This window comes from Macrobrachium nipponense, chromosome 44 (genome assembly GCF_015104395.2).
Source record: "Macrobrachium nipponense isolate FS-2020 chromosome 44, ASM1510439v2, whole genome shotgun sequence".
Lineage (NCBI taxonomy): Eukaryota > Metazoa > Arthropoda > Malacostraca > Decapoda > Palaemonidae > Macrobrachium > Macrobrachium nipponense.
The window spans coordinates 40,780,460-40,807,193 of NC_087221.1; the positions used below are offsets into that span (position 1 = coordinate 40,780,460).

The 26,734-nt window shown below is 44.6% G+C and overlaps 1 protein-coding gene across 1 annotated transcript in view; it reads right to left on the minus strand.

Moving 5' to 3' along the window:
- LOC135204219 (ADAM 17-like protease) overlaps positions 1 to 26,734 on the minus strand; it is a 62,277-nt gene that overhangs the window by 11,075 nt on the left and 24,468 nt on the right. Inside the window, 5 exon segments of the mRNA XM_064234325.1 lie at positions 9,522 to 9,757; positions 19,457 to 19,595; positions 20,203 to 20,397; positions 20,558 to 20,752; positions 20,754 to 20,785. Coding sequence (XP_064090395.1) covers positions 9,522 to 9,757; positions 19,457 to 19,595; positions 20,203 to 20,397; positions 20,558 to 20,752; positions 20,754 to 20,785 — 797 coding nt within the window.

A 26,734-nucleotide genomic window follows, 5' to 3' on the forward strand; every position in this document is an offset into this window, starting at 1 on the left:
CAAAAAATACAAATATGAATCAATCAAAATATTGAGAAAAATAGAAAATACAGTATTAAATTTACATAATGGTATTGCTAAATAGCATTTCTATATGCTCAGCAGATGGAGAGAGAGAGAAAATAGACAGAGTAAAAATATTTAACTTAAAAGTGAAGATGTCATCAATTTTTTTCTTGCTTTCTACCCATGGATATTTTTTCATGAATAATTTTCTGGGCTAGCCTAACACTGATGCTACTTCCTGTTTACATGGCTTTATCACTGTTTCACTGTCTAGACTCGAGTATTTGGTACGTTTCACTTATCTAATATTCTTATAATATTACCTTTAGCTTTTTTGCATTCTTTATGATGTCACCTCGATAATGTGAAAATAGACTGGCACCCTACTAATAAAGGGATTTTGACGAAGGAAAAATCTATTTCTGGGCAACGACCTGTGTCGCCCTGTGAAATGGTTCCTTTGATACTATTTCTGAAGAATAAATATTGCTATTCATCCTAGAGAAAAAAGAAACAATATAATGCCAAGATAAATGGCTCGCTCACTTCTTATAGAAGTGTCGGTATAGTAAGGAGCGAGTGGAATCACTACCAGAGGTCCCTTGCCATTTAGCTTCTTCCTTCGACAAAACCCTGAACTACGGAGGAGCCGTGCTACAGCTCCCGGTCTACTACTACCGTGAGCGCCTCCGACGCCTGAGACGTCATTCCTGAAGATAGCCTCCAAGCTTGGGGTAAGCTGGGTGAGGATAATCTAACTACAGGGTGGGGTTTCACAGGGCGACACAGGTCGTTGCCCAGAAATAGATTTTTCCTTCGTCAAAATCCCTTTTCTGGGCTTGACCTGTGTCGGCCTGTGAAATAGTACCAGAGAATGCCAAACACCAAGCTTGAGGAACAGTACAGATAAATTAAGAAGGTAAAGTTAAACACTTGTAAGGTTAATAGTATAATAATCAACTAAAATTACAGTCTTACCCTAAGGGAAGTATAAGCCCTAAAACACGGGGTTATCACTTAAAATTAGTTAGCCTAACAACAAACAATAACAATACAAGTTAGGCAAAGACAAGATATAAGTTGATATATACAAAAGAATGGAACTGAATCCGATTAGAATGATGAACAAAAGCAAACTCAAGGTAACCCAATACATGGAGGCGACTAAACTAAGTAAGGGTGCAATGGGGCAGGTAGAAGGGAAGGCTACAAGAAGTTATAGTAAAAATTAAGAATCAGGAGAAACTGTGTTTCCAGCTGCCACTGTTGGAAATTTGAGGGCTTCTAAGGGTTTTAGGTAGTGCCGTTTGAAAACTGTCGGAGATTTCCAGCCTGTATACTTCTTAAGATCGTCAAAATTCATGTGTTGGAATAATTAATAGATGTGGCCACCGCCCTAACATCGTGGGCCCGAGGAAAGGACTCTGGATTGGCCTGTTTAATGAAGTATAAAATTTGTTGCCTGATCCCTTTTAGGGATAATGTACCACCTCCCTTCCTAATGAACAATGGGCCTGAAAATTTCATAGTTGTTCTGCTTAGGTAGGCTCTTAATGAGTTGACAGGACAAAGGGAAATGTCTTGAGGTAGTGGTAGGATTTTCCACGAAGACCATCTGTCCTGTGGGTCTTCATTTTTGGCTAGAAAATGGCGATCTGGGGATAAGAGGACTTCCCCTGAGGGGAGGAACTCAATGTGGCCTGGTTCCCTTGATAAAGCTGACAGTTCTGATATTCTAGCTCCGGAGGCTAAACTTAATAAGAATAGGGTTTTCCTCAGGAGGGATATATAATTGCAAGAGTCATTGTTAATGTCCGAGGCCAGTTTGAGGACATCATTTAAGAACCAAGAGACTGAGTTAGGTCTCGTTGATGGTCTTAATCTAGCACAAGCTTTTGGTATGGACGTAAAGTACGAATCCGTAAGGTCTATGCTAAAACCAAATTGGAAGATCTTTTTTAAGAGCTGATTTGGTCATAGTGATAGTGCTTGCTGCTAAGCCTTTCTCAAACAATGATCTGAAGAAAGTTATGGACTCGGTTCGGTTGTCATGACTTGAGAATTTGACAACTTAAGGAACTCTGCTAGTTTCTTGACAGATGAATCATATTGTCGGAGAGTAGATTCTCTTTTATCTGATTCCAAGAATGAGATATTCTGGGGATCAATTTCTGCATTCCTCATGGCTGCGAATTTCAGAAAATCCATAAAGTTAGGGTTTTTCTGAATTCTTGAGGAAGCGGACACAGTCTGAGTTTGCACTAACTGGGTTAGTTTGGTTGGGAATCCGTAGTGGTCGGAGTCTCAACTCTAGGAGTAGAGGGAACCAATTGCTCTTGGGCCAGTTGGGAGCTACTAGAGCTACTTGGCCTTTGAATGTCCTGAGTTTGTCTAAAACTTTCATGAGAAGGTTCACGGAGGAAGAGGTAAATATTCTTCCATTCGTTCCAATCGAGGATCATTGCATCCGTAGCGTATGCTAGAGGATCGAGGGTTGGGTGCCACGTAACAAGGGAGTTTGTGGTTTGACTCCGTGGCGAAGAGGTCTACTTGGAGTCCGGGGACTTGTAGACTGATCCAATTGAATGAACTCCTGTCCAGTGTCCACTCCGATTCCAACGGAGCAGAGCGCGATAGAGCGTCTGCTACTACGTTCTTGACTCCTGCCAGGTGAGTGGCTGACAGGTGCCATTTGTTTTTGCATGCCAGAGAAAAGATGGCTATCATGACATGGTTCAAGTGGCTTGACTTGGATCCGCCCCTGTTGATGCAGTGTACTACTACTGCACTGTCCAGAACTAATTTGAAATGAGAGTTCTTGGGCGGACGGAGTCGTTTCAGTGTGAGGAATACTGCCATGGCCTCCAGTACATTGATATGTAGCTGGCGGAATGTTAATGACCAAGTTCCTTGAACTTTTTCGTACTGGGAGTATCCTCCCCCCCACCCTGTTAGTGAGGCGTCTGTGTGGATCACTAATGATGGAGGGGGAACTGTAGAGGAATTGCTTTTGAAAGGTTCTTTGTCTCCGTCCAGGGGCGGAGACGTTTCCGTAAGATCGCTGGGATAGAGGCTAGTTTGTCCCGTGATCTGCAATTCGCTCTTGAGCGCCATACTCTGTTTATATCTTTGAGTTTGGCTCTGAGCAGAACGTCTGTGACTGATGCAAACTGGAGTGAGCCCAGGATCCTCTCCTGGCACCTCCTGGATGTTTGTTGTCGTTTGAGAAATTGTTTTGTAGCTCTTGCAATTTCTTTCCTTTTCAACGACGGAATTGATAGTGTGCGCGATTGTAAGTCCCACTGAAGGCCTAACCACTGGAATCGAGATTCCGGGGTTAGTCTGGACTTGGTTTTTGTTTATTTGAAAACCTAAATGTTCCAGGATTTGATCACTCTGACCGTTGCTTCTTTGCATTCTTTGGGTTCTTTGCCCAAATAAGCCAATCGTCCAGATAAGCCACTAACATTATTCCCTGTTTCCTTAGCTCTTGCACTACTGCTTCCGCCAATTTGGTGAAGATCCTGGGGGCTATGTTGAGCCCGAATGGCATTACCTTGAAGGAGTAGGATCTGTTGCCTAGTTTGAAGCCTAGGAATGGACGGAAGTGTCTGGCTATGGGAACATGATAGTAGGCATCTGTAAGATCTATAGAGGTTGACGGCCCCCACGGGGAAGTAAGGTCCGTACCTGCGAAACGGTCAGCATCCTGAACTTGTCGCAATGAATGAATAAGTTCAGATGGGACAAGTCTAAGATGATTCTTCGGTTTACCGAGTCTTTCTTTGGCACGCTGAACAAGCGTCCTTGAAATTTTAAACTGTTGACTCTTGAGACTACTCCTTTGAGAAGGAGGTCTTCGGTATACTCTACCAATTCCGTTGTTGGTGCTTGATAGAATCTGTTGGTTGGAGGAGGGCCCTCTAGCCAACTCCAACCTAGTCCCTTTGTTACTATACTTTGAGCCCAAGGGCTGAACCCCCACCGCTGGCGGAAGAGGTACAGCCTCCCTCCTACCTTGGGATTCTCACTGCTGGTTTGCCGAGGGGCGGCCACCTCTTGCTCCTCAGAAACCTCTTCCCCTGTTAGCAGCCCTGCCGGATCCTCTGAATCGAGAGGCACCTCTTGCTCTGCTGCCTCTCGCAAACCTATTGAAAGCCTGAAAGTTCTGGCTTTCATAGTTGGAATTGTAGGCTGGCGAGACAGCAAAGGAAGTGGAGGGTTGAGATTGCTGGGACTGAGGGGTCAGAACAAGGTATTGTTGTTGACCCTTCGACGATGGTTGCCCTTGTGATGCTGGGACTGCCTGAACCAACGTTTGTTGAGAAGGCTGGAAGGGAGAGAACTTCCTTGGTTTCTTCTTGTTCCTTGGGTTAGGACCAGAAGATTCCTGCCTCCGCTTTGCTACCAGTCCCCACCTGACTTTGAGGCACTGGTTAACCTTAGAAGCCTCATGAAGGACTTCTGCTACTACTGGTGCTGGAAAGAGGTCCGTTCCCCAAATTGAGGAAGCAATCAGTTTATTCGGAAACCTCTTCCCCTGTTAGCAGCCCTGCCGGATCCTCTGAATCGAGAGGCACCTCTTGCTCTGCTGCCTCTCGCAAACCTATTGAAAGCCTGAAAGTTCTGGCTTTCATAGTTGGAATTGTAGGCTGGCGAGACAGCAAAGGAAGTGGAGGGTTGAGATTGCTGGGACTGAGGGGTCAGAACAAGGTATTGTTGTTGACCCTTCGACGATGGTTGCCCTTGTGATGCTGGGACTGCCTGAACCAACGTTTGTTGAGAAGGCTGGAAGGGAGAGAACTTCCTTGGTTTCTTCTTGTTCCTTGGGTTAGGACCAGAAGATTCCTGCCTCCACTTTGCTACCAGTCCCCACCTGACTTTGAGGCACTGGTTAACCTTAGAAGCCTCATGAAGGACTTCTGCTACTACTGGTGCTGGAAAGAGGTCCGTTCCCCAAATTGAGGAAGCAATCAGTTTATTCGGTTCATGGCGGATAGTAGCTTCCGCCAGAACGTGCTTCCTACAATTTCTCCTGGCTATGAGGAAGTCGTAAAGGTCACACTGCATGGTGTGCAGCAGACCTTTAGCCAAAACTTTAAATAACGGCTCTTGTTGGTATACAAGAGCCGTCATCTCCGCCATAGTCATGGAGGAAAGGGATCTCGCGAGCCTAGTCCGGGCGTCGTACTCCATCTGGATGAGAGAGTCCGACAACCTGGGGAGTCTCTCACTAAAGAGAGAGGTGGCACAGTCCGCCTTTAGTTTTCCTACTGAGAAAGTAGAACTGCCCCTCGAAGTACGTCTCGGAGCCTGGGACTAAGAGAGAGGTGGGTTCCGTCTCTCGGTAGTTGATGGCAGGGGCTCGTCTTTCAGGGCGGCCTGAAAGGTTGCTTCCACTACCTTAAGGGTCAGTGGTAGCGGAGTCCCTTCCACCGGAGTAAAAATGGTGAAAGGACTCCTAAAGGCTGTGATGCGGGTGTTTTCACACCCCCATTCTTCCAGACTTCTCATTAGAGTCTGCTGTGCCTGTTCCCGTCGGAAGGATCACTGTTTCCTTGGGAACCTTGTCCTCTCTCATCATCGCTGCTTCCGTTAGTCGGACGTAGCCAATGAATGGTGGTTGAAGGTCTCTGGGGTGGAACTCGAAGTCCTCACGCCTTCGAGTTCCTATGCCTTCGATTGTCAACATTCCGTTGACAAACGGGGCATACGACAAGCGATCCTCCAAGGGTTGGCCTCCTTGAATTCCGGCAGTTGGCTGGAATCTGGCATTGGAAGAGGAGAAGGTGGCACAGATAGAGGGGAACCTGCCGCAATCGAGGTTTGGATCCCGGCGATGGCATTCTCCTGAGCGGCCAGCCGTTCCGCCAGCGATTGGATCGACTGGCCGGAAGACGTAACAGAACTGGAGAGCTGGGAGAGCACCGAGCCGACCTTGTTGTCAACCAAGGACCCTACGATCACTCCCACCTGCTCCAGAATGTTAGCCGAAAAGGATTCGGGATCAAAAAGAGGGACTTGAGCCCGATCCTTACGTGACTCTATTTGTTTGGGGGACCTCGACGCAGAGGAAGAGGCCTCCCTTGACCTAACTGATCCGGGGTAGTGAGCCGGAGTTATGTGTCTGTCAGGATGACCGATTTCTTGGGGAGAGACTTTTTAAGTTTCTCCTAGGTCATCTTAGCCTTGGGGATCACTGAAGTAGCCTTAGGACGGACAGACCGCTGCTCTTCAGTGAAGCCCCGGAAAGAAGTGGAAGTAGAAGGATCAGTAGAAGGTGATGGAGAAAGGGAATTCAGGAAAGGGCCCTGAGAACCCACAGAAGCTGCCCCTACTACACCCTTACCTGTACCCATGGAGTCAATAGCCATGGGTTCAACGTCGAGGTTCATTGCCGCAACGTCTTCTGCAACGTCCTCTGGGAAATCCCCCTCCTGTAGGGAGATCATGACTTGAAGGTCGGCCAGCAAAGGGGCGGCCGCTATCGGGTCCACCACTGATCCTTTCTTGGCTCCTGGGAATATTAGGTCCGCCATATCCTGGGTAAGAATGTAGGGGCGGCCCTTAGAATTCCGGCCAAAACCCCCTACCCAAGCTTTGAGAGTCGACAAAGCTTTCTTCTTTTCTCATCAGAAACCCTGTAAAAAGGTGTCTAGAGTTAGGGAGAGGATAGGGGAGGAATGTCTGTTGTGTTGAGATTATATGAATATGTGTCTCATATGTGAAAGGTATAATAAAACAACAAGTATTCCAGGTGACGAATGAATGAAGAAAGTGCTAAGAAACTTACTACTAGTGAGGCATCTCCTACTAGCAAGTAGCAAGGTTGGCAAGCTTCATGATGCCAAATGATAAAATCCTCCACTTTCACTGCACATCCTGCATGAGAACGGCATACTATATGGCCGCACGGGTCTTGGAGGATGGCACTGCACCCAATCTCCTGGCACCACATCTGTAAGTCAAAGGATACATGAGTACCAATGACAACCTCCGGTGGAATAATATGCAAACTATCCGTGGGTGCCGGAGTAGGACCGACGGATAGAGATCTACGTATGAATATTACGTAGAAAAGTTACGAGGGGGGAAGAAAGTCTCTGCCTCCGCCTAAGCTCACTTGTCATATGACTAAAATAGACCGATAGGGCCCGGAGTTCTCCGTATGGCCCGGAGTTCTCCGTATGGCCCGGAGTAATTAACCTATGAGTGAGCAATGTCAAACTTCTAAACGAAGCAAGGGATAGTACAGAGGCGGAAATAAAAAACCCCCCGGAGTAACGCAAAAAAGATTCTAAACATTAAATAACACAAAATAAAACAAAATAAAAACCCCTTATATCAGTAAGTGCTCGTGTGAACTATCCTAAGTGGATAGGAAACCCAGTGGTTCCCTCCCCCCCTCTCTATGTTCGGTAGCGGCGGATAGACACCTGCCGGACTGAACTGAGGGGGAAAGAGTAGGGAAGAATGTGGGGTAGGGGAGCCCTCCCCCTGAGCGGCCAGTTAAGGACGGAGAAGAAGGGGGGAGGAAGGTCCCACGAGCCCCCGAGGCACGTGACGAGTGAGAGTACCAGTAGGGGAGGGGAGATCCCCACCAGTCCCGTGAGTCACCCCCTCTCATGCAGACTCGGACGCTAGCTGTGAGAAACGAGTCATCACCCATCGACGTGGATGGCAATGTATGGAGGGGGGGAATGGGGGGACGGGAGGGGGACCCCGTAACCGGGTGGCTCACCGTGATCAACCGGTGGTCTTCCCAGCCAGGTGAAAGATACGAGGTGGGGAAGAACCGTCAGAACAACATCAATATCACTGATATAAATAGGATTATTTATAATAATCAATCAAATAAAATTAAAGCGATATCTTAAAGCTAGACTAACACGGGGAACACGAAGCTGAGCAAACAGAAAATTAGGTTAATCGCCGATCCGAAGAAAGGGGTATGTTAGCCTAATTTAACCTCTAGTTCAAGAAAACGGGGGCAGGCTAATCACCAATCGACAATTGGGGTATGAAAGCCTAACTTAACGGTAAATAAATGATAACAGGGAAGCTAATCGCCATACCGAAGCATGGTGTATGTTAGCCAACCTAGTACCTATAATATTATTAAAGGTAATCAGGAACTAGAGAAGGAAAGAGAGAACATCAGAATAATTAAGATGATATGACTCTCAATCGTGACTGATAAAACTCCTAACAATGTAAGGCGTAGCTAGACTAAGGTCCGAAACATGCGGTCGGAGCGTGCCCCGTGGAGGCCTAACTAAAAAACTAACTGCATAAAGATATAGAGACTATGTATAAGTAACCATATCTAAAGTACTGAGAAAAAGGGAAATCTCTAACGGTATGGAAGACCGAAAGAGATAACCCGTACCGCCATGCGGTCGAGGGGCATACCGGCCGATAAGGCTCCGAATATGTATAAAACACGAAGATCATCATAAAATGAGATCAGTAACCCCAAACAGTACTTAACTTAGAAGCAGAAGTTGAAGACATCTTGAAAATAAATCCAAATAGAGCGAAACACAGCACCGAAAAAATTTTAACGTTTGGTGTAACGCGCGCTATCGAAAGGAATGACGTCTCAGGCGTCGGAGGCGCTCACGGTAGTAGTAGACCGGGAGCTGTAGCACGGCTCCTCCGTAGTTCGGGGTTTTGTCGAAGGAAGAAGCTAAATGGCAAGGGACCTCTGGTAGTGATTCCACTCGCTCCTTACTATACCGACACTTCTATAAGAAGTGAGCGAGCCATTTATCTTGGCATTATATTGTTTCTTTTTTCTCTAGGATGAATAGCAATATTTATTCTTCAGAAATAGTATCAAATGAACCATTTCACAGGCCGACACAGGTCAAGCCCAGAAAATACATTATTCAATTGGTAGAATAAAATCTATGGCATGCACTTAAGGTCTATTCATCTCTATAGGGGAAACTGGCACTTAAGAAGAAAAGAGAAGTGAATACATTCTTAAGAGGTATGCTACAAAGTACTTACATTCCTGAGTTTAGTGCAGTGGGAAGATTATGTATGAAAAAGCTGCCGAAATATACATTATTCTGGGGAGGGAAAACAAGACTGATTCTAATTATTATCACACCATTTCAGGCCAGGACCATACGGAACTAATGGAGAATATAATGAAAATCGAAGAGCCATTAATCAAAAAAACAATAATAATGGAATTAAAAGGATGACAATCTGAAGGAAGGCAAGAAAGGGCACAGATATAGACCTAGAAGATGAGAAGTTCACAAGAGAGAAGGTTGGTTGGTTGGTTGGTTTTATAAAGTTTAGGTGTAACACCAAGCACTGGGGCAGCAAAGGCCATTCAGCGCTTACTGTATAACTATGAAATTATGAGACGTTATATCATATAAACACAAGAGAGAAGGCAGAAAGAACCCAATGCACATCTGAGCCCAAAAATTTAAAATATGATGTAAACACATCAGTGTTGAATGTATTATCTATATGATCATAAAAATAATACTCACTTTGTTATTGATGTCATATCCAGATACTGAATATGTATACATAAGGTAAGAACCTCCTTGGCTGGCACTTGGACTACATTCTGGACGATCGGGGTCATGCTCTGATCCCCAGTTGTGTCCAAATTCATGTGCTGTTACAAGATCAGCTTCACGAGTAATGACCCTTTGTCCATAATGGTTCCTTGATGAACTGAGACCTGAATTCAGATACAGGGTATGACCATTCTTGAAATATTCTGAAAAATAAAATAAAATAAAATAAGATAATGCATAAATATCTAACTCTAAATATCACCAAATAGCAAAAGATACTTAACGCAATGCATGATTACCAGAATCTGACAACACTTCAAAAGATAAAACATCATCAAAACCTGTACAGTAATTTGATTTACTTACACTGAAAAAACAGAACTAGAGCCTTACTAGAAAGTGACCATTCAATAATGCCTCATGCTGGTGTTAGTATTTATTTAGCACTTTACTCTCTACATACTGTATGGCTACTGAAATGGAATACTCTGCACTGATTACTATATTTCAATTGTCAATATTTACAGAAACTAATTGGTATTATAATGCTTTGCAAGACTGTGGGTTATTCAGTGCTACTAATGAAATTGCAGTTGAAGTGGTTTACATAATTACTGTGGTTTGAAAAACTACACAATTCTGGAATATGCTGCTTACATTCTTTGACAGACAAGAGTATGTTTCCTTCATTAACAGTTCTGGATTATTTACGGAACCATACTCAGTTGTCTTATGCCAATTAGTTATTAAGGCATAAGCCATTTACACGTATTACAGAGATTCTTTAGTTTTTCTTAAATCTCCCACAATCATCTTGTGCAGAATGAGGTCAATATTACTTTATTTTGTTATTTGTATTAAAGCAGATTCTAAGATTTCTGGAAAAATACTTTTTTGCATTCTTATTTTACTATGGGATCAATCAGTCCTATGTGATTTTTCACTTAGGTTCACAAAAAGAGCTTAATTTTCTTTTACCTACTTCTGAATATTTAAATTAACCCATTCTGACAGGACTGATTTTGTCTCTTAATAATATAATAAAAAATTGTAAAAAATATCGTTTTCAGAAATTGCATCTTAGAATCTGCATTAATACAACAAAGGAAAAGAATAGTAATTTAGCTAAACTCTATACACTTTACTGCATTCAGCATGTAAAGTTCAAAGGTGATTTAAAAGAGAAACTAACAAATCTTAAGTCAATCTTGATAATGCTCTGTGCCTCTCCTTGTGTCATAAGTACCCAAGTTAATACTGGAGAGCCGTGCCTCACCTGCAGGGCTACCCCAAATTTAAGGCCCCTATGTATTCATTAAAATGGTTGAAAATCCCTTTAATTTTAGTTTTTAGTCCACTGTAAGTAGATCATGCTGTTATTTCTGTACATAACCATATAAATCGGATAATATAATAAAATACAATACGTGCAGTTCCTTTTCACAGATTATACCACGCAGTGAATGTATTGGTAATACATATTTTTTTATTTAATTTTACCGGTTTTCTAGCTGGTGCTAGAGGATTGACCCTAATGTTAAGACCAAAGGTTTGTTAGTTATGAAAAATACAAATTGATTAAAAAATTTGTCAATTTTCAGATGTATGTGAGAGAAAATTTTTGTATACTTCTATTTTACTTGGAAAACCACCCAAATGCATAAAAAATTATACATTCTATTTAATATACACGCTTACTTTGTACATTTCAAGAAAAGATATGTTTTTACAAATAAGAGAACTAGCACAAAAAATTATAATACAGATGATACACAAGCAAGAGAATTTTAACACTCATTTCAAACTCATGATAATTGGAAAAGTTGTATACCATAAAACACAATTATTGTAATCTCAATTACTACACATACTTACCTTAGCAAAGTTCAAAGGAAAAGTCTGTTTGAATGATTGTAGCAAGAGGACAAAGAGCCAAACCAAATCCACATGACAAGAAATACAATAAATCACAATCTTTCTGTTCACTTTTTTTCATTGCCTCTTCTCATTTCTTATATTTTTTTTGTCCATTTCCATGCTTTTACTTCTTACCAATTCTTTCCCGAGTGTCACTGGGTGGTCTAACTTAACTGCACAGTAGATGGGAACAGGGATTTCTTCCCCCCTCTGATTCTCATTTGTGATGGTTTTGGGGGTGGGGGGAGGCAAGCATGACAATTATGAGGTTTTGTTGTTATTGTAACATTGTATTTATTTAATATTACTTTGTATATAATCTCTCTCTCTATCTCTCTCTCTCTCTCTATCCATTTCTTTAAACTTTTTCATTCATTCTTTTATAGTAGCAAGGAAATATAAGACTGGAGTAAAAGAAATGAATGTTGATAAATATTTGGTCTCCATATAACTTCCACAGGATTTTCCTTCATTAAATTAAGTGTCATCTTTACCAGTGTTGTTCATTTGGGATGTGATAGAAACATTTTCCCAAGATTTTCACCTTAGCACTGGTGTAACTAACAACCAATCAAGTTTTTACAGTACTAACTGGCACATATTATCTAATGGCTCATTTACCACCTGCTATTAATGCTTTAGTATTCTTTTCTCTTATAGTATTTTTAAATGTTTGTAATCCCTCCCGGTAAAGTGGCATTACAAGTAATCCAATTTCAGATACTGAAGATTCAACAATTGTTTTGCTTTTTATTTTTATTACAGCCTTTGCTCCTAAATATGGGCACTAACTTTTGACAATGCTTGTTAACAAGTTTATGATATTTTTTCATACAATCCCATCAGTCATATAAACCCACATCTGCTGTATCAAATGTCTCTACAATCACAGAATTATGTAGTATTTTGATACATGTACCACCTGGGCCCAAGGGTATGCACCATTCATCTACCCCACATTTCACATAACACAGTAGTATATAAGTAAATAAGTGTACGTATATGAAAAAACTAATTTTCCTTTAAAAACTTGGATTGTTTCATTAATGCCCCAAAATGCTTATTTGCCTTTAGAATGATGACTCACATTGCTGTTTATAATGAAAACCCATATTGTAAGCTACGTCTCCTCAAGTATAACAAAGAAACACTTTTCATTCATGTGGGATATGGATGCCAGTGACCCAAGAAATCTATGTCTCTAGTTTACCATGAATAAAGAAGTTATGAGGAAATGGGAGATGAGGATTGAACACATCTTCTCCCAAGGTATCATTTGATTCATCATGACTAATTGGTCCTGATGAATACAAATCTGAGCATATGCACAAGCCATCTACATAAAAAAAAAGCAAAAGTGGGCTGCACCACCAAATACCAATACTCCAAATAGAGGACATTCATAGTTTGTTAGAAAGCAACAGGATTAGGCAAGGGTCTCATTTTCTAGACTTACTCTGATCTGTCCTACTTTACCATCTAATATACAACTTATGCTTTCAGAATGACCTGCCTAATCCAAAAAGAGATTAAATTCTTCAAACTGTCACTTTGATTCCCCTGCAATAATCTACAGCTTTTGTCCCTGGAATCATCTGAAATCAATGGTCATTCATAGTTACTGAAGAACAACCCTCACTGGACAGACCAGAAGTTCCCCATGTCAAATGTTTAATATAAAAGAAAAGATTGAAGGGATGGTGCACGATGCTTGTGGTAAGGTTCTGGTTACTTGACATTTGGGTAATTGGCAAACATCAGTCTCAGTGGTGTCCTTTCGACAAAGAATGAACTTTGCTGACGCATCTCAAAAATGCAAACACCAGTTGAAGCTGTTAACAAATATGATGTAGTTGATTGGTTCAAACCTGTGGATTCAGGTGGTGCATAATTCATTAAAACACTACTACTTTCTGTTAGACAATGGACTAAGTCCATGGACATTTGAAACTGCTAGTAAGGGCATATACATTGCTGATGGGTTGTAATGACACAAAATACAAAAATATTTCCCTTGAAAGAGCAATGACCTTTTTTACAGTAAGTTTAATAAAATGGAAAGAATGAGAAAATATGATATTGTTAAGATACAATAAAGTTTGTTCATACTTACCTGGCAGATATATATATTTTTAGTACCCACCCACCTCCCCTCAGGAGACAGTGGAGATAGAAATCTAATAGAAAATGGGAATGGTTCCTGATACCCGCCTCCCAGCGGCGGGAATGGGTACTAACCACCCTACTCCCACTACGTGTGTCGTAAGTTTTTAGAAATTCTGTCGGACTTCAGAGAATACAGCTATATATATATCTGCCAGGTAAGTATGAACAAACTTTATTGTATCTTAACAATATCATTTTGTTTATGAAACTTACCTGTCAGATATATATATAGCTGAATCCCACCTTTGGCAGTGGGAGAGACAGAAAAAAGGATTTTAGGAAACATATACATGTAGATGATTGACATCTTGGTTCCTTACCTGTTAGCATAGCTGACTTCGTGATTACTGTCACCCAAGCCTGCATCTGCTTCACTAGAGTTACCAACAAGGTAGTGACCTGTGTAGTTGGTGCGCTCCAGATGATCTGTCAACGGGGACGTGACCACAATGTGACTAGACCATGACCATACTTCCGAGGGCAACGAGGCAAAACCACCACCTAAGTTAGCCTAACACATACTCCCACATAAAAAGGCTAATAGATGGGAAGTCCGCATTCGGCGGCCGACCCTACAACCATAAACATGACAAAGATTAAAAAACTCACCTACCCTTATCTATGGGAAAGGATGAGTGCTACCTCCTGCCCCCAAAATAGTGTCTGCGGCGACGTATGGCCCAAGAGAGTAACAATTTTCGTACGTCGTTCTCACCTCCCGTAGGTAGTGCGAGGCGAACACCGAGTTACCTCCATCCAAAATCGTGGCCACTCCAAATTCATCTTTTGTGGAGCCATATTTTTTCTGGCAAGGCTATCGAGGTCAAAATAGCCCTCACTTCGTGAGCGTTCACTCTCAACAGTCCGAAATCATTGTCGTTGCAAGAAGAGTGCGCCTTCTTTATGGTGTTCCTTAAAAAGAATGCCAGTGCATTCTTGGACATGGGCATATCTGGTCTCTTAACCGAACACTATAAGTTCTCCGCAGAACCTCTACAAATTCCTTGTTCTTCGAAAGGCATTCTCTTAGAGCCCTGACAGGACACAGGACTCTTTCTGGCTCTTGACCAATGATCTCCGCCATACCCTTGATCTCAAACTCCTTAGGCCAAGGGTTGGAGGGGTTCTCATTCTTAGCCAGAAACGTCATTGCCAAAGAGCAGACAGCATTATGCCCTTTGAATCCGACGTGCTTACTAATAGCTTTTATCTCGCTAACTCTCTTCGCCGTCGCCAGAGCAGTTAGGAATACAGTCTTCTTCGTCAAGTCTCGCAAAGACGCAGTGTGAAGAGGTTCAAAGCGACTTGACATTAAAAACTTTAGGACCACATCTAAGTTCCAAGAAGGCAACTTAGGAAGAGGTACCTTGGTGGTCTCAAAAGATCTCAAAAGATCATGGAGATCTTTGTTATTGGCTAGGTCTAGACCTCTATGACGAAAAACCACAGATAAAACACTTCTGTAGCCCTTAATGGTCGACACTGCAAGCTTCAAATCTCGTCTGAGAAAAGTAGGAAGTCGGCGATCTGGCTCACAGAGGTCGTGGTAGAGGAAACTCCTTTCTTCTTACACCAGCTCCTAAAAGCTGCCCACTTCGATTGGTAAACCGCGATTGATGATGGTCTCCTCGCGGTGGCGATAGCTTTAGCCACCTGTCTCGAAAAACCTCTCGCTCTGGCCAGCTTCTGGATAGTCTGAACGCAGTCAGACTCAGAGCGGAGAGGTTTTTGTGGTACCTCTCGAAGTGGGGCTGTTTGAGTAGATCTCTCCTTAACGGAAGAGATCTCGGAAAATCTACCAGGAATGACATCAGCTCTGTGTACCAGTCCGCTGCGGGCCAAAAGGGGGCGATTAACGTTAACCTCGTCCCTTCCGAAGCTGCAAACTTTCTCATCACTTCCCCCAGGATCTTGAAGGGGGGAAATGCGTAGAGATCTAGACCCGTCCAATCCCATAAAAGGGCGTCTACTGCTACTGCTCCCGGATCGAGAACCGGGGAGCAGTAAAGAGGAAGTCTCGTCGTTCTTGAGGTTGCAAAAACGTCCACCAAGGGACATCCCCAAAGACCCCACAGCTCCTGGCATACGTTTCTGATGGACAGGGTCCACCTCTGTTGGCAGCAAGCTGTCCTTGTTGACCGAGTAGATCCGCAAGGATGTTCTCGACTCCAGCAATGAACCTTGTCAAGATCGTGATTTCTCTCTCCTTCGCCCAAAGCAGAATCTCTTTCGCTAGAGCGAACAGGGAGCGAGAGTGCGTTCCTCCTTGTTTCTTCAAGTATGACAGGGCTGTGGTGTTGTCCGAGTTGACTTGGACTACGCGACGGGAGACTTTGTCTTGAAAGAACTGGAGCGCTAACTGAACCGCTGCCAGCTCTTTGAAGTTGATATGCCAGGCTACCTGTTCCCCTCTCCAGGTGCCTGACACTTCTTCCCCCCCTAGTGTTGCTCCCCACCCCGTGGATGACGCGTCGGAGAACAACACTAGGTCGGGGTTCCGAAGCTTGAGGGACATGCCCTCCAACAGCTTCAACGGATTGAGCCACCATCTTAGATGGCTCTTTACCTCTTCTGAGATGATCAGTCATTTCGAGGTTGTCCTTCTCTGTCCAACTGTCCGACAGGAAGAACTGAAGAGGTCGAAGGTGTAGCCTCCCCAGGGAAACAAACTTCTCCAGCGAGGAAATGGTCCCCAGCAGACTCATCCATTCCCTCACCGAGCATGAATCCTTCCCTAGAAAGGCTGACACTTTTTCTATGCCTTGTTGCTGACGTTCCTGGGACGGAAAAGCCCGAAAAGCCACTGAATCCATCTGAATCCCCAGATACACGATGGACTGTGTTGGGGTCAGATGTGACTTTTCGAAGTTCACCAGAAGTCCCAGGGACGCAGCTAAAGACAGAGTCGTTTGCAGGTCCTTCAGGCACCAGGTCTGCGAAGAGGCTCGTATGAGCCAGTCGTCCAGATAGAGCGAGATCCTGATGTTGGAAAGATGGAGCCACCTCGCCACATTCTTCATTAAGATGGTGAAGACAAATGGGGCCGTACTCAGTCCGAAACAAAGAGCCCTGAACTGAAAGACCTTTCCTTTCAGGACGAACCGAAGGTACTTCATAGATTGGGGATGTATCGGGACGTGAAAGTAGGCGTCCTGAAGGTCGAGTGATACCATCCAATCTCCAGGTCTTAAGGCCCCCAGAACTGACTGAGGTGTCTCCATCTTGAACCTCTGCTTCTCTATAAAGAGGTTTAGACAACTTACATCCAAGACCGGCCGCCATCCTCCCGATTGTTTTGGTACAAGAAACAATCTGTTGTAAAATCGTGGCGTTGCTAGGTCTAAGACCTGTTCCACTGCTCGCTTCTTGAGCATCTGCTCGAGCAGGTCGAAGAGTATCTAACGCTTTTCTTGAGGATACGACGGGGACAAGTCCCTGGGAGTGGAAGTCAGCGGGGGCGGCTTTACGAAAGGGATTTTGTACCCCTTCTCTATGATGTTGAGAGACCAGGTGTCCGCCTCTCTCTCTCTCAAGGCTTCTCCAAACAACTGCAGCCTGGCTCCTACCGGTGACAGAAGGACGGATCTCTCACTTCTTGCCCCTAGACTTAGCTGGGGCTCTACCTCTAGGAAGACTTCTTCCTCGGGGTGAAGATCTAGCTGAAGTCCCTCCACGAAAGGGCTTCTGCTTTCTACTAGATTGGACTCCTGAAGACGTGGAAGGCCCCGTAGGACGTCGCGACGACTGAGGCAAAAGGTCTTGAGAGGCTTTCTCTTGAAGGCTTACTGCCAGATCCTTCACCATAGCCTGGGGGAAGAGATGGCTCGAAAAAGGCGCAAACAAAAGCTCTGCCCTCTGTGCGGGAGAGACAGACTTAGCAGCAAAATTGCAATAAAGCGATCTCTTCTTTAAAACGCCTGCTGAAAAATGAGAGGCTAACTCCTCCGAGCCATCTCTGACGGCCTTGTCCATGCATGACAACACACTGGACAGCTCCCCGAGGCTAATTGAATCTGGCTGAATCCTTAGCAGCCTGGGAAGCATCTACAGGAGCTGCTGAAGGGACGTCAGATCGGTGGGGGATCCCCGTAACCCTCCTTCGGCCTTCGACATGCCCTCTCCCTGAGTCCTGGGAGTCCGGCAGAGGTCCCAGCCTAGAGGCGCTATAGGGCCGATCTGACGGCCCCTCCACTTCACTAGGGGCACTATCACTGCACTTAGCACTTTGCCTATTTTCAAGGGCAAGCACTTTGGATTAGAGAGTTTTCAAAGAATCCAAAATAAGCGAAAGGGCATTACCCTCCGCAGACACCACTTGAGGGCCCGAAGGCAACACTACAGGGTTAGGAGTTACAAACTCTACAGGAGGGTTAAAAGAGGATACATTAATACCCTGTCTGCTACCCGATTTACTCCTGGAGGAAGACCTCCTGATCCTCTCACGCTCTAATTTATTAACGTAGGATTCATACGTCTTCCATTGTACATCAGTCAAACTTTCGCATTCAGTGCAGCGAAAATCATACATACAAACTTGTCCCCTACAACCTTTACATACTGTGTGAGGATCAACCAAAGCCTTTGGTAGCCTCACCTTACATTCATCCCTCATACACACCCTGGCGCTAGCCGAACTAGACCCAGACATCTTATTCAAGGAAAAAACCAAGCCAAAATCTAAACAATCCAAAGTCACGTATGTCAAGCTATCGATCCAATATCAAAAAACCCAAAAAGTCAAGAGGATACTTAAGCAAGAACAGTTTTCCAAAATCCTGAGGCGGAGGTGATGTAAACAGTGTTTACAACACCGGCGACAGAAGAAATCTGATAGAAAATGGGAATGGTTCCTGATACCCGCCTCCCAGCGGCGGGAATGGGTACTAACCACCCTACTCCCACTACGTGTGTCGTAAGTTTTTAGAAATTCTGTCGGACTTCAGAGAATACAGCTATATATATATCTGACAGATAAGTTTCATGAACAAAATTGAGTTTCAACAACTACCTTCCAGTACATCACATGCAAAAATTCTTACCTACAAGAACTGCTCAGCTAATCAGAAAGCTTTGCACAGCCCAAGATCATTACAGAAATGGCATTTCAAATTATAACTACTATAATGTACTGCATTTATTATATAATAAATGAATTTATTTTAATGCAGTCTAAAACTACACTAATACATCAGAAAAACAAGTCAGTAAGACTAAAACTTGCACTCCAATCTGAAATTATTAAAGTTTAGCACAGGTAATTCTAAAGTCCGGAAAATTTAAGGGAAATAAACCATAAAGTCCCATTCCATAAATACAGTTGTACTTAGTTTACCAAGAACAGAATGGGTACACCTAGGACAATGATAAAAAAACTTGTAATTCATGCAGTAAAGAACTTGACAATAAAAAAGGTGACCTATCATGCCTGGTTCAAAGGCAATAAATCAAGCATCAAGTGCCTTCATAAGCAATGCACATGCATAGAATGGAGTCTTGAGGGATGTATTAAATACATGCAAAATGAAGAGGAATCTGTGCATGCAACCAATGAATGACCACCAAAACTTTATAAAAATAATAATAAGTCCAATTTATTCATGAATGAAATACTTTTGTAATTACTTTGACTCTACTTAGTGCCTTTTTGAAATTATCAGTGGTCACACAATTTCTAAAAGGCCTCTGTCGTTTCTGTCTTGCTGAATGAATTAAAATAAACTTCCTACTAGTGCACAACATCAATTCAGAATATGCCAACATCTGTAATATTGCAATCCAATAATGTGATACAGACTTTATGGTCAAATAATAATACCCACCTGGAGTGCAGATACCACCAACAGAATTCCTGCGAGGGGACCCTACATAAGCAAGGCCTAGGATTCCCCCTTCAAATTTTATATCCGTGAAGAGATGAGCCAAGCAATAATCTTTATGAGAATACTCTCGGCTAAAGACCTTAAGAAAAGGAGACAGCAAAAGACTGCTTACCAGAGGTTTATTAGTGAAGCACCCCATTATGTATAAACCCATGCTTAGCACAATTTATGCACAAAAAACACAAGCACTTTTATTAGTTTGTACTACAAACCAAGGCATCTTCAACACACCAAAGGATAACAAATGTTGCTTCTAATCCAAGAAATTTTTAATAACTACAACAATGCACTATAAATCCATACATAATGGTAATGAATTTTGGTTCGTAGTGTGAAAAGTTGGAATATTGTCCAAAGAATCTCACACATCTGAACTATCTGGTATTCTAATACATATTTGCAATAAAAGTATACCTCTATCAAGACAATAGTGGGAAAAGTAATCCCGTGGTTCTGACTTGTGGTCTGGAAACATCCAACACCTGCAGAGTCAACTGATGAAACAATCCTACTCCTCCCCAGAAGCACCTTACAATTGCACTGATAAGCATGAACACCTATTTCAGTTTTCTATTCATTTTTGTTAAGATCCCTATAATTTCCTGAAACCCAATAAAAGGTAGCTGAAAAAATCAGTTCACTTTCAGAGTATTATTTATTACAACATGCTTTCAACTACAACTTACCTCTAAAAGATTGCGGACATCCCAAGAGGCTTTCTCCATGTTATAATGCACATGATTTGTTTGCACTACATGCCATTCTTGATGAACTAATATTTTCTTGATGACAAAACCCATTCCAGAGAAGCCTCCATTCTCCACTGTATCTTTCCAAACTGTATTTTCATATATCTTGTCAACTCGATCAATTAGACTAATCTGGAAGATGTAGGTGCATCTAATTTTAACAAGTAAATAAAGGTACACATGAGTACGTACTCAGGGTATTCCACATAATAAACTACAAAGAGCAAAAAGCTGGATGTAAAAAATTCCAAAAAGAAGTTACACATTCGGTATGCCTTTGCATGAAACTTACAAGATAATTTACTGTGGTTTTGTAGTTAGAGCCACCCATCTCTCGGAAAAATCGATAATCAGCAACCAGAAGTAATGGGCAGCGGGTTTTATCTCCATTAAAGTTGCTATAAGCTTCTGCATTCTGACGTTTCACTCTACGTTTTGAACCATTATTATGGATTTCTCCAGATGATTCATCAGGAGTATCATAGCCTTTCTAACCAGTCTTCTTCAGCATCCTCACTCTCTGAAAAATGACAAATTTTCTAGACAATTTGTATTTTTCATAACTACAAACCTGAGGTCTTAACAATAGAATAATTTCTAGTGCCTAGCTGGATCCGGTTAAAAAACATAAGTAAGGAATCTTGTGATATCTGGCAACACATGCGTAGATCGGGTAAAGAGTGGTCAAGGGCCACTCACCTACGCCACCGCATTAATGTCTTTCCCAACTCAGGATGTCTTAACACACAGAGTGGCGGCTAGAGGTGGGCAGTATAATGTTAAGACCTCAGGTTTGTAGCTATGAAAAATACAAATTGTCTTAGAAAATTTCTCATTTGATCATACGCGAACAAACCTTTGGTCTTAACAATAAGATAGACTCATACTTAGAGGGAGGTAAAAGACATCCTAAACTGGCTGGGGGCCTACCCACCAGTCCAGCTTCCTGAAGAAATGACTTCTGGAGAGGGACTGAAGCCCGTTGAGAAGCTAGATAAATTGATATTTAACCACTCAGACCCTGAGTGACGTACAATGATATATGGGAGAACCATTGTACAGGGAACCAAAGAGAAACTTTGACTGTCAATAGCAAACCAATACACCAGGGTTTGTACTACTCCCAACTCCTCCTTGCCAGGGAGTGGAGCATATGCTACCAAAAAGAGGGTTTGATATTTGTATATTAAGCCACCGCACTATCAGTATGACTACCTTACTCACTTTTATCAGACCAGTCCAGCGAATGACGTGTCTATTCCTTAACCCACCTGAAGGAAAAAGGAAAGGTACAAGAGAAAGGAGACCAGCCAACTCACTCATTCGCTCATCCACACAATCATCTTAGGTAAGATACAAAAGTGCCCTGTTAAGGACAACTATGAATTACACAACCTGTTGGGCAGCTACCACAGGACCCAGGGAAAACGTGTCCGCACATCTGTGGGCAACATCCTTAAGACAAAAAGAGGTGAATGTGGACTGGCGTAACCAAGTACCAGCACTTAGCCCTATGTACAGCCAAGTTCTTTTTGAAAGCCAGAGAGGGATCAATACCCCTAATGTCATGCGCTCTAGCCTGCACAGACTTGGTGGTGGAATCGTCAAGAGTCAAGTATGCCTGTCTGATGGCCTCCCGTATCCAAAAAGAGATAGTATTCTTAGACACGTATCCAAAACGAGATAGTATTCTTAGACACCTCTTTCTTTGTACGGCCTGTGCTAACAAAAAGTCTGCGGCAGCCTGGTCTAAGGTGCTGAGTCCTTTTAAGATAGCAACGCAGGGCCCGGACAGGGCAAAACAAAAGCTCTTGAGCATCACCACCCACAGTCATTCAGTGATGGAATGGAAAACGAAGTGAATTGTCATCGTGCACAGAGGGATTTTGGGTCTTGGCCACGAATTCCTGCTCAAACCCCTTAACTAGCAAGGAAAATTCCCAGGAAGAGGAGATGACGATACCTCTAAGGCATAACACCAAACTCAGGGCCGCCCTGTAGCCTCTAATAGCAGAAATAAACAAACGTTTCTCGTCTCTGAAGAAGGTTAAAAAGTCTGCTATTTGCTGAATAGTGGTTGCGAGTGGAGAAAAACCCCGTTTACGACACCAATCACAGTAGATCACCCATTTGCCTTGGTAAACCGCTGAGGTTGACTTTCTGAGACTGCTGGACATATGCCCTGCTGTTCTCTGAAAAAAGCCTCTCGCTCGGAGGAGATACTTGATAGCCTCCAACCGTGAAGAGACAGGGATTCTACTGACTTGTGGAACCTTTCTGCATGGGGCTGACAGGAGATGTCGCCAAGGGGGAATCTCCCTCGGAACCTCTGACAACAACGACAGCAGATCTGGGAACCATTTCGCCTGAGGCCACAGAGGGATTACCAAATTCATCCTGAGACCCTGTGAACTCATTAGCATTTTCAGAACTTGACGGATCAAACAAAACAGAGGGAAGGCATATACACCTCCAGGTTGTCCCAGGGATGTTGGAATGCGTCCTCTGCCAATGCTAAAGGATCTGGGACCACTGAACAGCATATCTCCAGCTTCCTGTTGAAGCGAGTCACAAAAAGGTCCCAGCATAGGTCTCCCCCAAACCTGGAAAAGCTTGTTGTTACCACTTGATGAAAGGACCACTCTGTGCCTAGGATCTCATCCCGGTGAATGAGTTTGTCTGCGACCACATTCCGTTTGCCTGGGATATACCTGGCTGAGAGCTCTACCGAATTGCTGACCGCCCACTGGTTGACCTCGACGGTCAAGGCGTGAAATTGAAGAGAAACCAGGCCTCCCTGTTTCTTCACATAGGCTACCACCACGGTGTTGTCCGACATGAGAACGACAGAATGACCTTCTACCTTCTCCCGAAACTCCTTCAGACTCAGGAAGGCTGCCTTCAACTCCAAGACGTTGATATGTTGCTGCTTGTCCTCCAAACCCCAAATGCCTGAAGTGATGAGGCTGCCTAAATGAGCCCCCCAACCTGTGAGGGAGGCGTCTGAGAACAGAAGGAAGTCTGGTGGAAGAGAATGCAAAGGGACACCCTTCGAAAGATTCTGGCCGTCCAACCACCAACAAAGGTCTTCTCTCACTTCCAGAGACAGAGGAACCATTAAAAGGGGTGAGTCCCCTGCCATTCTCCCAGTCTCCATTGCAGAGACCGAAGATGAAGACGCCCATGAGGAACCAGCTTCTCCAGGGAAGACAACATTCCCAGAAGAACCTGCCACTGATGTGGTTCTGACAGGAAGTCCCGCGCCACCACCCGTAACTTCTCCAATCTCTGATCCAACGGGAAAACCTTTGCCACTGTCGTATCAATGACCATGCCCAGGTAGAGAATCCTTTGACTGGGTACGAGGTTTGACTTTTCCTGGTTGACTACGATGCCCAGTTCCAGACAGAACCGAAGAAGATGATCCCTGTCCTGCAGCAGCTTTTCCTGGAAACGGCCAAGACCAACCAATCGTCGAGGTACCTCGGCAAACGGATCCCCTGAGCATGGGCCCAACTTGCCAGAAGAGAGAAGACCCTTGTGAACACTTGAGGGGCTGTTGTCAGCCAGAAGCACAGGACTTTGAACTTGAAGACCTTGTCCCCAAGAGAGAAGCGAAGGAACTTCCTGGACGTCGGATGAACTGGGATTTGGAAGTATGCGTCCCTTAAGTCTATCAACAGCATGAAGTCGCCTTCCGTCACGGCTGCCAACACCGAATGCAGGATCTCCACCTTGAACCGTGTCTTCCCGACGAGGTGGATAAGTCTATCACAGGTCTCCATCGGCATCAAGAAGATGTGACTGTAAAACCCCGGAGATGGATGTACCACTTCCCCTATCGCATCCTTGTCCAGCATCTTCTGTACTTCCTCCTGAAGAGACAAGAACTTCAGAGAATCTAGAGGATATGACTTCCTGAGGTGAGGCTTGTCCGACAGAGGAGGAGAGAAGTCGAATGGCAATAGGTATCCCACCCGAAGGACATCTACCACCCACTTCTCTGCCCCATAACTCTGCCACTTGGCCCAATGGCCCGCCAGGCACACCCCCACCCATGGTGCAGGAGAGGGAGAGGCGCCTAACCTACCGACGGCCCCCCTTTACCTCTGCCTCTTGGGCCCCTTCTTGGCTTAAAGGAACGAGAGTGAAAGGGATGTTGATCCTCTGACCTACGCTGAGTCGAACGGGAAGGCCCTACCGAACTCTAATTCCTTGACGGCCTACCAGGCGACGATCTTCTTGACTGCTGCTGGACAGGGGGAGGAGGAGGAGCCGGACGTCTCCGAGGACAAGACTCCGACTTAGACACGGCCTGGTGCACCAGTCTGTCTTTGGTGTCAGCCCGGCGTCGGTCTATCACATTCTTGAGCTCGGTCCGAGGAAACAAATATTGGGACTCCAACAGATCTCCGTTCCTCAATGCCAGCAAGGACTCTGTGTCAACTGATCTCTCCATCCTAGACAAAGCTGCGTCTCTTCTAATCAGAAGAAAGTTAGCCCATAAATTAACACTGAGGTGAGCCATATACAAAAACGCCTTGCCTCCAGACTGCGACAGACTGGCAAGCGAGGATGCCCTCACCAACCCTTCTGGAGATTTGTCAGAAGCTATCTTGGCAATGACCACAGACCAGAAGTCCAGCCAAAGAACCGTCTGCAACATGGAGGCTGCCGTAGATTCCAATGCCGAGGCATTTTGCGGAGACAAGGACGGAGCCACCGACCTCACCTGCTCCAAAGTCAATCCCAGCTTCAGGCGAATGACACGACATCAAAAATGCAGAGTTCATAGCATAGTACTTCCTATGTCTTGTGAGAGGCGGGGGTAGTAGGTTGGCAGAGCCCCTAGAGCGAAGCGAACCATCCCTGTCCAAAACAGAGGCGTTAACCTTATGCAAGACTGACTGGACGTGCCCCGACAAGGGAAGCTGAAGAGATGATTTGGGATCCTGCGTAGCTCCCACCAAGGCTTCCAAGCAAGAAGGAGTGTAAGACAACCGAGCCTGAGTCCTACTTTCCACATTGTTGAACCTGAAGAGATGATTTGGGATCCTGCGTAGCTCCCACCAAGGCTTCCAAGCAAGAAGGAGTGTAAGACGACCGAGCCTGAGTCCTTCTTTCCACATTGTTGAACCCACGAATGACATCAACAACTTCCGAAAAGGAAGACAAAAACTCTTGCGTGTCTCCCTCCTCCTGCTCCGGCAACAGAGACCAACGACGAGAAGGATGTGTAGGCTCCTCTAAGGCACCTTCCCCATTAAAATTAACGGAAAGATCAGCAGCCAAACAGCCCGAAACACCAACTAACCTGTCTGGGCTGGGTCCACTCGTTGGCTCCCGAGACGAACCCACTATAACACTAGGAACATCTACAAACTCCTCCAACAGATGAATCATTAACATCTCCGTGATGGTCACGGGCGTGGCAGATGTACGAACATGAGTTGGAGAGGAATCCCGAACACTCGAGATTGAAGGAGAATCTCCCAGAGTCGAACTCTTGGAAGCACCAGTGAGAGGGGCAGGCAAACACACCTGCTGCACCAACTCCGCACTCACAACCTTCGACCTCTTGACAGGCCCCTTGAGATCCTTACGGCGATGAATAGGCCTTGGAGAAGAAGGAGCACTTGCATCATGTGCACAGACAGGGGAGGTTGCAACATGCTTGTGATGTGCATGGACAGGGGAGGTTGCAACACGCTCGCAATCTGCATGGATGGGGTAGGTTGCAACACGCCCATGATTCAATGCAGAGGACTCAGCAGCCACTGCAGATTGCACAAGGGAAGATGCACTAACACTCCGAAACACCAACACTCGAGAACACGTCCACGTTGTTCCTCCCTCATAGGCGAAGAAAGAGCAAAGTCCTTAGCCTTCCAACGCTTGATATGCCGACATGGCGTAGAGGGGGAAGAGGGAGAGGAAGACAGCAATAGTTTCTTATGTGATCTCTTCCCAGAAGGCGGGTACGAAGCAACACGTTTCCTTCCAGTCCTCCCAACCGACAAGGCAGCCAACTTATCATCCAAAACAGAGTCCAACCTCTTAAGCACTGCCTGGCATATAACCTCAGGCTGGTCTACAAGAGAAGGCTCCGATGACATGGAAGGGTGATGTAGCGAACTGGGCGGCAGGGATGACATCACGGCTGAGAGAGGCAGTGCAGAGGAGACGACTGGGAGTGATGTCACAAGTGGTGATGATGTCACGGCTTCCCCTTGGTGTGAAGGGGAATCAAATGCCACTGGTGGAGGAATACACAAAGACGGATCCCGAAGAAGTGGCAGCAGTCACTGGCGAAGCAATATAAGACGGCTGACCTCGGCTACCCACGAAGACGAGGCCGGGAGGAGGGGGGATGGCCTAGCCAGCCTCAGGAGGGGGGTAGCGAGCCTCCATAAAGTGCACTAGCAACCCCTCCAAGGACGGGGGACCCCCTAGCCCGAGCGTCTTCCAA